Below are 11,782 nucleotides of genomic sequence, written 5' to 3'. Positions count from 1 at the left end.
TTTCAACGCCTTCGGACATCCTGAGTAGCTCTCGGAAAAAATATCAATCCGAAAAGTGCATGAACTGTAAACTTTTTCGCAGACCTCAATTTTTTTGTGAGAACTACTCAGATCTCCGAACGCGCTGAAAATTGGCACAAATATTGCACACTCAAACATCTTCATTGAAAAAAAATAGAATAACATATTTTGAGCAAAATTTATAGACTAAAGATAATTTGTTAAAAGGACACTGAATAAAATGAAGAAAAATGCGGAACGTAAAAATGGCCCACGGAAGCCCATTAGACACGTAGCCCACCAGAGGAAAACCGGAAAACAAAACATTATTTTCTGGACCAGGACTACGTAGACCCATGGTCAGACTTGGTTCGTTCAGCTCCCAAAGGCCCGACGGTGTCTCTGCTCCAGCGCCAGCCGCTGGATCCGATCGAACGGCTCCATACACCTCCCAGAGGAACAAAACAAGCAGCCGGTCCACAAAACCTCTCCCTCGTCTTGGAAGTGCGCCGGTCCGGCGACCCCATCCATGGCGGCGCGGTGGCTGCGTTCGGTGAAGAAGCGTGTGAAGGACCAAGGCTGCTGGCGACGCGTCCGATGATGAGGTTGGGGAGGCGAGCGGCGGCCAGTCTCCTACTCTCCTGCTCTTCAGAAGGCTCCTGGTCTTTGTCTTAGTCGGCCTGCTGATTGCTCAATTTAGCCTGCAGCTTTGTGAAACTATCGACGACGGGGAAACATATGGGTCACAAATTACAGATGGAAAATACTGCCCCCAGAATAAACCCATGGGTTTGGTATGCCGCAGCGTGGCCTTTTGCCGAAGAACTGTAATTGGCAAAGCAAAACCGATGAGAATCCCAAATTTGACGGTCTGTATTCTATCAGGTTGATTTTGTACTACGGGACTGCTCTGCTCTGCTCCACACTGCCGACTCCATGGAGTTGGACCGTGCGCTGCCGTTCCGGGGTGGAGAGAATTCAAACCAATTCTTCAATTTGCGCAACTTGGATAACTACATATGCATTCCTCATTCTTTGATTACAAACAAGCACAAGCATAGCGGCAGCAACAAACAGAGAGGAACTAAGCATCTCTGGAAAAACAGAGTACTACTAGAAATTAGAAAACAAAGGAAGCCTGTATTGAAAATTGCAGGTGTTCTCATCAGGTTGAGATCATCAGCCATTCCATTCCATGTTGTTCCCTAAGAAGCGATTTTTCATCGGGGCCAACAGTGCAGCTTGGTACTACCCACCATTACACTGAAGCCCCGAGATCAATGCATTCCTCTTCCATTCACAGTGGAGAAATGTCCGATCCCTCTCAGCTTCACCTTACACCATATCAGAGGCCACAAGCCAGCAGAGAACTTGAAGAGATGAACGTGATGGCCAATTGCAGCATAACAGTATATGCAGCTTCATTGGTAGCAGCTTCCTGTGGGGTGTAGTCCGTTGCATTTTCCACGAGTTCTCCCCAGCTGAAATGCACTTACAGAGCATGCATTAGTTTTATTTCATTGGGAATTTTATTATGTGTTCACAAGTTGAAAAGAACAAGACAAATTACAAACATATATGAAACAATGTTACATGATACCTACAAATAAATAACTAACCCATTATCAGAATGAACACTTCACGGTTCACGTTTCAGAGGCACTTTGACTGTCAAGGCACCAAGAACTAGCTCTCTCCTGGGTCAGAAATGGAATTCAAGCTTCAGATTCACTCGAGATAATTCCTTTGCAGCACAAGATGTAAGGATGTTTGTTCACTCCGGGTCAAGGAGCTCTCTGCAACAAAGTGCATTATTAGAAATAAATTCTTAACGAAAAATCGAATCAGAAGACCATGACAAAGTTTACAGTATAAGATAGTACTTACATGTCCAGCAGATAGGTGGAGTCCGACGACCGTATCATCACCAGCAACAAGTGCAAACGAGCAGCATCTCCTGTTATAGAGAGACAAACATGGTCAGAGACCCAAACTGAATCAACTAACCAAAGCATGCAACCATGGTCTTCCAGTTAAGGTGCCTGGTGACCTGAGTGTATGGCAGAACAGACCAGCATGCAGCAGGGCTCAATTGATGTGAGCGAAGAACGGAACAATGGAACGGAGAAGAGGTCGATTATCAACTACAACTGCTCGTCTTCGGCACAGATCATGTTTGCTGTTATAGAAGGCAAGAAAGCAGAAGAGAATAGAAATGCATTGTAAGAGTATATATAATAAACATCACCAGTTGATAGCTACATGCAGATATATGCATGGTGAACTGAGTACACATCAGACCAGTTCAAGGAGCCATCTTCCAGCATTTGTATGCAGTGGGCAGATAAGAGAATGCAGGTTGCCGCTCTTCATGATTCATGAGTTGATTGATAATGCCATCTTCCAGACCAGGTTGAGAAAGAGGGGCACGTATAAAAAAGAGCCGAAGTGGTGATGGCGAGATTCCATGAGAGCAGACTCATACATCAACTTCCTGTAAGAAATAATTGATAAGCAAAAAAAAAACTATTACCAGCATTGCGGATTGAAAGAAATAAAGAGGGATGTTTGATCTGTACTGGGAGTCTGGGACCGGGAGCAGTAGGAGCGGCTGCAATGGAGCTGCAGAAAGAAACGAGCAGCAGCATCGATCGATCATCAAGCATCGTCGTCGTCGTCAGAAATGCAGGAGCAAAAATCATCTTCAGAATCTTGGCTGCCACAACAACAACAGGAGAGCAAGAGCATGTTCAGTTGTGCTAACCGTATATAAGACATCATCAGCTCAGTGAGAATTAGCTGCACGAAAGAGAAATTAGCTAACCTGTCGCTTCCAGTCGTCACGGCCACCACCTGCGTGGAGGAGGTCTCTTCTGCTGCTTCTGGGTCGGGATGGAGAGAGGATTCCTCCCCCTCCCCCTCCCCCATTTGCTTCGTCCGCAGGTCATCTTTGCTGTAAAGGGACAAGAAAAGAAAAAGAGAGATGAATCAAAACATGTGTATAACGTACTCCTACATCTCAGCTGGTACTAGTTTTTACCAACTGCTTGAACAAAAGAGAATTAGCAGCTGACCTGTCGCTCGTCGTCGGCATGGCCGCCTCTTGTGAGCCCTCTCCCTCTGCAGGCCCCAGAACGGATGGCTCCCCCGTTGCTTCTGCTTGTACACCTGATACTTCCACGATGTGCTGATCCAGGTCATGGTAGCTTCGGTCCTCAGAAAGTCGCATCACGGGATGGTTGGGGTGTGCATTGACTTCACCTTCCAGCACACAAAGCCTGGCAACTCTAGTACCTCGCAGATCGATCTCCTTCAGTCTCGAAAGGTGTTTGATACCAGTAATCCCTGATTCCAATCTGCAGCCAATGATTTCTATCTTTTCCAACAGGGGCGAGGTGCCCACCTCAAATGTCAACTCTGTCAGTTGCTGTAGGCTCGAAATATCAAGTCTCCTGAGACTTGGGAATGTTTCTGCTCTGAAAAACAGTTTCTTCCCAACATAAGAATCCCAACGAAGACGAAGGAGCATGAGCTTGGGCAGTGCGCCTAGTAATTCCATGCTTTTGTCACCATCCTTCAGATTGCTCGATATTAACTGAATCTTCACCAAATTTACCAGACCCCCAAACCAGTCAGGCAACTCCCCGAGATCTCCATCCAAAGTCAGCTTCCGCAGGAGAGGGGGAGGTGAGGAAATAGACTGCAACTGCCACTTGAGTGATGCACGGCTTCTCCCAGATGTACTTTCATCCGCACAAAGCCAAAGAGAGCGGAGGGAAGTCAGCTTCTCAAGGGATGTACAGAGTATCTTGCTCTTTTGCTTGCTTGCCCCTACTCTGACACTTAACTTTCTGAGCTTTATAAGCTTTCCGAGCTCTTTAACTGCTTTCCTACTTGTCCGTTCAATATCCACAATCTCTAGTATCTCTAACTCCTTTAGGTTGCTGATCCCTTTGGGCACCCTCACACCAATAGACTTGGTCAAACGACCAGTCCAGGCCATGTGAACAAACATCATAAAGTCTGGACGCATACGCGGACTAACTAAAGGGAACAGAATAGGCATACAGAATGTGGACAGGAACCAGATCACTGGGTAAACTAAGTATAAATTAGAATTTGTACTATCTGTTCTGCAACGGAGGCTGCGAAGACTTTGTAGTTTAGTGATCTCAGTTGGTAGTGATGTGATATTACTTTTTCTTATGTCCAAAGTCTGCAATCCTTGTAGTTTCCCTATGGATCTTGGGAGCTTGTAAATATATGAACGGCCATAAGACATCTCAACATTGAGATATTTCAAATGACGTAACGACCCTATAGTGTTGATGTCTTTTTGTGTGACTTTAAACTGTGCATCATGTAGATCCAATACTCTAAGCATTCTGAAGTTGGGTGAACAAAATGAAGGTACCGGCTTCATGGGTCTCTTGCCAAACACAGTCAATGATCGGACATGGTTCCAATCCAAGCCTTTATTTGGGCACCAACTGCCTTGCAATGCTATATGGCGGAAGTTACTCCCTGCTACGTCAGTTGCATCATCCAATGTAGACCGCGCAAATTTTTCATCTCTAGAAATTGAGATCATAACATCCCGCACAATATCATGAACCCGACAACTCTTGACAATTCCTTCCATGTTCACTCTCGATGGCTGAATCAAGCTTCGGTTAATTAGGTCAGTAAAGTAAGTATTCCCAACATCCTCTACACTCACCCCACTCCTGGCAATAATAAACCCCTCGGCTATCCATCTTTCCACTACACGCCTTCTTATGATTTCAAAATCCTCGGGAAATATGCTTAAATACAGAAAACATGACTTGAGATGAGAGGGCAAGTGGTTGTAACTCATGGTAACCATCCTCCTCACTGCTTCAAGGCTTCGGTTGCTCTCTAGCTCTAAGGGGATCTGGTCATAAATACTTTGCCACTCGATAACCTCTCTGGTGGCAAGCATGCCTCCTATTGTGAGTATAGCTAAAGGTAATCGTCCAGACTTGTTTACTATCTGAGTAACTATTTTCCTCATGTTCTCATATTTTTCCATGTCTTCCTCACTTTTCCTCGCCTTCCTTAATAGCAATTTTATGGCATCATTTGTTTCTAGGGGTTGATGGTGGTAGATAAATGATCCATAAGATTCCAAGGTACACTCCTCGGCTAAGCCAACATCTCTTGTTGTTACCACTATCCGACTACCTTTATTGTTATTAGTTGGAAAAGCAATAGTTTTGATCCACTTCCAATCATCTATGTTCCATAAGTCATCAAGAACAACAAAGTACCTCTTCTCAAGTAGCTCTTTTCTGAGGTAGCTCGCAAGATACTCTTCTCGCACCACCTTCCCGTCAAGTTGTTTCTTGAGTGCTTCATCACCGAAGAGTTCTTTGATCATAAGTTTGAGAAGATCCATCCTGACAAATGACTGCGAGACAGTAATCCAAGCATAACATGAAAAGTTTTTCATACTTTCATAAACCTTCCTTGCAATAGTAGTCTTACCCAGACCACCCATGCCAACCACGCATACTACCCGAGCAGGGCCATTGTTGGCATTGACATCTACAAGACTTATTAACTCTTGTTTGGGATTGGAGAACCCCACAAGTTCGGCTTCATCGATGTTGTTTGCTGACTGGTTGCGAATATCTTCCAAGCAAGAATCCCTCTCATCAATGGCTCTAGTAATTTGTTTCTTCTCAATCAGGTTGTAGCGTGTGTTCCTGCTGCTCACTTCTTCAACTCTTGATTTGAGGTCACGGATCTGCATGGCGATTCTGTGGCGGTCTTTGAGCTTCATCAGCTTGCGTGACAAGCTTTGACTTGCCACATGCACCATGAATTCAGCAAGGCAATCTTCAATATTGTAGGAAAGGTCCCTTATTTGATTCGCCCACACCTTTAGTAGCATGTCTTTCTTTTCCATTCTTTCAGCGGCCACCAGGAATGCCTGCATCGTCTCTAGCTCATCTTTGATGAACCTACAAAACAAAGGTTCAAGAGAAACTTAATTACTACGCTCTGGGTGCTATTCACACAGCCTGTAACCTGCAACATACATGCACAAATAAAATAAAATGCCCATGTATGAAGAGATTTCAAGACTACCATGAATACCCGGTGTCATTCTTACATTTTAGTTGAGTACAACATTTTGTTTTTGGAAATCCGTTTTGGCCTAGGGAGCACATGCTCCTGCGTGTCAAAAATGGATTTTACAAATTAAAAAAAAGGTTAAAAAATAGATGTGTTCATTGTCACACCCGAGTGATACATGCAAATTTTCAATGGAAAAACTTAAGCATCTTGACCTGCACAAAAGAAAAAGTTGAACGTCAAATGTTACACTTAATCTTGGTTTTTTTTCACCGACGAAGCACTGCTATCCCATATGGCCCGAAAATTATCAAGCACACTTGCTACACTAATGTGAACAACTACAAAATAAATAAATAAATATCGGCGTCCGTTTTGTTTCTCTTTCAAGCATTAATGTATGCAGACATCATTGATCCATTATAGCAGAAAAAAGAACGTTGGGGGTCGTTTTTTCCTGACATTTGTAAGAGGCTGTGGGAGTATGTAAGAGGCTGTGGGAAGTCTGTGCCCCGAACAAAATAAGTGAAGGCCCTTTGGCCAAGAAAGAAAAAGTGAATGCAAAACATACCAGATATCCTTCCTCACACCCATGAGGAGGCTCATCTCGTCCGCGGCAGCAGAGGCGGCCTTGCTGATGGCTCCGTCCAGCATGGACCTCGCCATGCTCAGCACCGTCTCCGCCATTATCTCTCGACGTCCGGTTCTGCTCTCAACTGTGATGTCGGATTTGGTTGCTGGGGCCTCGATCACAAGGCTGGTGTAGCTTGCAGGTTGCCCTCTGCCGTGTATATATAGCTATTAGGTGTAGATCTGTTAAATATTCTTTCTTTGGAAACCTAGCTTAGCCATGCAGGTGCAAGTACACGGCACGACACGAAAAGAAAATATGCTTGAGCTTCACACATGCAAAATGGTTACATGTTGCCCCAAGGGGAGAGGAGAAGCAATCTGGGTTATTCTTGCCAACATTATCGACAAGGCATCAGCTTTAACAAAGCTGAAAGTTTTAACAAGGCATCAGGCTTTAAGAAAGCCGAAAAGCGTCTCGGAAACCAAAGCTGAGAAGCCTTTGCAATTGCATCGATCGTCGCCACGCAAGGCACATATCCATGCGTGCCAACCTCTAAAGCAAAGCGAACAAGCATGCACGTATATGCTTGAGCCTCGAATTGATTTGCCACCGTATGCACTGGCGGAGCGTCGTGGAGGCGAAACTGGGCCGCGACCCCCCCTTGAAAAGTGCAAATAAGTTATATACTAATGCATAATCAACACGCTAGCCAAACTGGGTCTCTGCCGCTTCTCACCGATTGGAGCCGCATACGCGCGCACCCTCACGCCGCTGGACATCAATCCTCATCGGTTGTTAAGTGCTGATCTCCTCGTACACTTACAACAGTAATTAATGACTTGGTCTGCTTGGTTCTCTGACTTAGCGGCCTTTTCCATGCACATTACTGTGTTTTGGTATGGAAGTTGGCCCCCTCTTATCTTTTGGTCACGCTCCGCCACTGACCGTATATGTTTAGTCAAAAAGCATAACAAGAAGTACGTACACAAACGCAGATTTCACACGTTACTAAACCTCAAATTTGGTCGTTTTTGTCCATGCTTGAACCGCCGCTTAGATTTTCGGAACTTGAATAACAACACCCTATGCGTCCTCATTCTTCGTTTACAAACAAGCCCAAACATTAGATCAATTAGGTACCTTAAGAAAAAACAGAGCCAAGAGTACTAATAAACAAACAGAGTCTGCATTGACAACATGTTCTTAGGGATCCATCTTATAATTAACTCTGCGAGTTTGCGTCACTGGAGAAGCGTCTCAGAAAGCTAGAGGTACAGCAGAGGAGAAAATAAAATTTTCCAGAACTGAATAGCCCGTTTTTTTTTCCTACTACACCAGAAGGCCAACTTGTACCTGGGGCAACTTGGACCTACCGTATCGGCCCAGTTGTCGTCGTGGTCCCTCTTTCGATTGGCTAACCTCACTCTTTATCCATGAACAAACATATACAACCCTCACTCTTGGTCCATGAACAAGCAAAAATATAGTGGCAGCAAAGCAACAAATGGATAGTAGGAAATCATCTCTAAAAACACAGAGAGTACTAGTAAACGAAATGAATCCGCATTCAGACAAAATTGCACATCTCCAGATATTTTTATCATTCGATATTATAGTTGTTAATATTTTCTTCTATATACTTGATCAAACTTGGAAAACATTGACTTTTTAACTAAATTTATGAGTCGTGTATTTCGGGGCAAAAGGAGTATTGACTGTTGAGCCACCAAAGAGTAATGCACAATTGACATTCACAGTGTAAGCTGGGTACTTCACTTTGTGGCATACAGAGACCACCACCAGCGGACATGAAAAGCTGGCCTGATGGCCAGTTGTGCATCTTAATTTAGTAGCAGCATACAGTGTGGACTGTGTAGTCCATATCATCTTCCACGTCTTCAGCTGAAATGCATAAACAGAGGATGCATCAGTTTATTTCGTCAGCAAAATGTATTATACATGTGCTTTTAGCTCAAAACAATATAACATGTTTGACACGCTACAGAGATCACTTGGAGTGTCGAGTCTCCACGAACTAGCTCTCTACTGGATCAGAAAATATCCAGTGACTTCCGACTTCACTCCATTGCTTTTGTCCTTGGCGGCACATGATGTGCTTCAGGTCGACACGCTCCATGCTCAAAGCTCACCTAGCAAGCAGTGTCGCTCCAGTGTCTCCTACGTATCAACATTTCTGACATTTTAAAGTGCTACCACGCTGACACTGAACACTGAAGGAGGTTTTTCTTTAACAAACAAACAGTATGTTCTTTTCTCTGCTACGAAATGGATTATAGGAAATGGATATTCGACCAAAGATACCGCCAGGAGCTATAATTTTTTAAGCTGACACAATGAAAATCACAGTTTTTCTTTTTGCAGGGAATACATGAGTATATACAGAATGAATATCAGAGTTAACATTGTATATATAATATATAGCAGGCATATTGTTTCATCAACTCAAATTTGGCGGACAATGGATAACAAGAGATGCAATCATTTATTTTTATTTTTTTGAAAAGGAGGCATATCCCAGCCTCTGCATCTCTTGATGCACACAGCCATTTATAAATATAACGTTTCCAGAAGGTTCCAACAAGAAGTCTCAAAAAGAAACAAAAGTCTTAATAAACAAACAAAAGCCACAAGCGGTCAAAAATAAAAGCCACAACCAGCGCCAGCAAGAATAGGAGAGTAAACGCCTATCCTATTATTGGACCGCCATCCAAACCGGTTGTAAGTATCCCGTGCAACCATCTCCCATCGGCTGCACCCAATATCCATATGCTCCCTGTGGCCCGCACGGCTGAGTAATGACCACGTACAGATCCAAGAAGACGCTCTGAAGATGACACTACTAGGAAAAGGGCTATAGATAGGATTGATTCTAATGGCGCATCGTGGAGATAGTGCGCCACTACTATATACTAATGGCGCACCTGTTTGTGATACGCCATTAGTGTGGAAGACACTAATGGCGCACCGTAAACAGGGTGCGCCACTAGTATGAATTATTATTTTTTTCCATTTTCCCATACATACTAATGACGCATCTGGTCCATAATGCGCCATTACTATCTATAACTACTAATGGCGCACCAAGCAGGCAGTGCGCCATTACTGTAAATTTTGTTTTATTCTTTTTTTTGCAAAACTACTAATGGCGCATCGTCGCACAGTGCGCCATTACTAGTTTAAACTAGTAATGGCGCACTAAGTGGAGATGCGCCATTAGTATATATACTTATTATTTTTACTTTTTTGCAAAATTACTAATGGCGCACCGTCTGCTGATGCGCCATTAGTAACCAGGGTTACTAATGGCGCATCAGCAGACGGTGCGCCATTAGTAACCTGGGACCAACAAGATATTTTGGACAGCCCACACCTACCCACTCACTTTCCCCACTTCATTCCATCCACCTCCTTCTCCAAGCTTTCGGCCATCTCCTCCTCCTCACCTCATTTCCACCATAGATTCAACAAAATTAAGTGGTGAAATTACCTCTTTTTGATAGGTAAGTAAGGGAAAGCTATCTTCATGATATAGATCTACTTTTTTTTCTCCCTAGCCCGCTCCAACAACGTGCACATGCACTTTTTGTGGCCTAGCTAGATCTATGTATGTTTGTGGTGTTGCAAGTGTTTGTGGTGTTGCATATATGTTTGTGTTTGAAGGTACCGGTATTTGAAATATGCGATAGTTGCCAATATTTTGCCGGAATGTTTTGATTCATTTCCGTTTCGGCGAGAATTTTGGCACTATGCATTCTTTTTGGTCCTATTTTTAGGGAAGGTCATGCCAAATTTTTTCTTGGTTCTAACATATCGTTTTGCTCTACCCCGCAGGCGACCATGGTCCGCACGATGACTGAAGGCATCGTGAATAGGTTTTTGAGCTCCGCGAAGGCAGAGATGCTTCAAAAGAACGAGACGGAGATAAGATGTCCATGTCGAAGATGCAAGCTGAAGAGCCTTATTGCGGACCCAGATTCCGGGCAGGTGCGGGACCACCTGCTCTTGCGTGGTTTCATGGATGGCTATCGGTGGCAAGGTGATGAAGATGACTATCAAGTCGTCCATGGCCGGGGCCGGGCAAGAAATGAGGAAGGGCAACAAGACAAGTACCACCGCGGCGAGGGCGGGCGAGAAGACGAAGAATCTCCAGGACATGATCACGACGGTGATGCTGTACACAGTCATCATGTAGAAGATGTCGTACATGATGATGAGGAAGATCAAGACGAAGGGCATGATCATGAAGATGAAGATGCCGGAGCAGACGACGATGGAGGCTGGGTGCAGGACCCTCATATTCAAGAGCTGCTTCTCAAGCGGACGGATAACGCAAGAGCTGCCGCCCGAGAGAAAGCCAAGCTGGATCAACTGGAGATAGACGCGGTTACTCCATTGTATGAAGGATGCAGGCCCGAGGATACCCGCCTGAAAGTAACGCTCATGGCTCTGGAGATGAAGGTAAAACACAAAATGACCGACGCATGCTTCGACGAGAACATGTCATTCTGGCACGAACGTCTTCCCAAGGGGAACAAGTGCCCGACCAGTTTCGAGGAGGCGAAGAAAATCGTGTGTCCTCTGGATTTACCGCACGTGAAATACCATGTGTGCATGAACAATTGCATCATTTATCGGGACGAGCACGCGGAGTCTACCATATGTCCGGTGTGCGGCGTCACTCGATACAAGAAGAGGAAGAAAGCTCCTCGAAAATCGGTGTGGTACTTTCCGATCACTCCTCCTCTGCAGCGGTATTTCGCGGACCCTAAGGTAGCAAAGCTCCTGCGTTGGCACGCGGATAGGGAGGAAATGATCCGGAGATAGATAAAAAAGACAAGATGCTGAGTCACCCTAAGGATGCGAGCCAGTGGCAAGCGTTGAACTTCGAAGACCCAGAATTTGGGAAGGATCCAAGGAACATCGTGCTGGGCGCGAGCACCGATGGAGTCAATCCTTGGCAGCCAGAGAAGCACACTTAGCACCTTGCCTGTGTTTGTGTGGATGTACAACCTTCCCCCCTGGTTGTGCATGAAGAGGAAGTACATTCACATGAGTATGCTAATTGAAGGGCTGAAACAACCAGGG

The 11,782-nt window shown here is 44.7% G+C and overlaps 1 protein-coding gene across 1 annotated transcript; it reads right to left on the bottom strand.

Moving 5' to 3' along the window:
• Nucleotides 1-1,072: 1,072 nt before the first annotated feature.
• On the bottom strand, nucleotides 1,073-6,824 carry LOC119288160 (disease resistance protein RPM1-like). Its single transcript, XM_037567786.1, has 9 exons — nucleotides 6,674-6,824; nucleotides 3,167-5,987; nucleotides 2,825-2,913; nucleotides 2,580-2,716; nucleotides 2,302-2,494; nucleotides 2,051-2,179; nucleotides 1,888-1,957; nucleotides 1,620-1,796; nucleotides 1,073-1,481 (listed from the first exon to the last, which is right to left on the bottom strand). The coding sequence occupies exons 1-4, from the start codon at nucleotides 6,787-6,789 to the stop codon at nucleotides 2,659-2,661; spliced, it is 3,084 nt and encodes a 1,027-aa protein (XP_037423683.1). The 5' UTR covers nucleotides 6,790-6,824; the 3' UTR covers nucleotides 1,073-1,481; nucleotides 1,620-1,796; nucleotides 1,888-1,957; nucleotides 2,051-2,179; nucleotides 2,302-2,494; nucleotides 2,580-2,658.
• Nucleotides 6,825-11,782: the final 4,958 nt, after the last annotated feature.

This window comes from Triticum dicoccoides, chromosome 4A (genome assembly GCF_002162155.2).
Source record: "Triticum dicoccoides isolate Atlit2015 ecotype Zavitan chromosome 4A, WEW_v2.0, whole genome shotgun sequence".
In the NCBI taxonomy this organism is placed as follows: domain Eukaryota; kingdom Viridiplantae; phylum Streptophyta; class Magnoliopsida; order Poales; family Poaceae; genus Triticum; species Triticum dicoccoides.
This window is presented reverse-complemented; position numbering and strand designations above follow the sequence as displayed.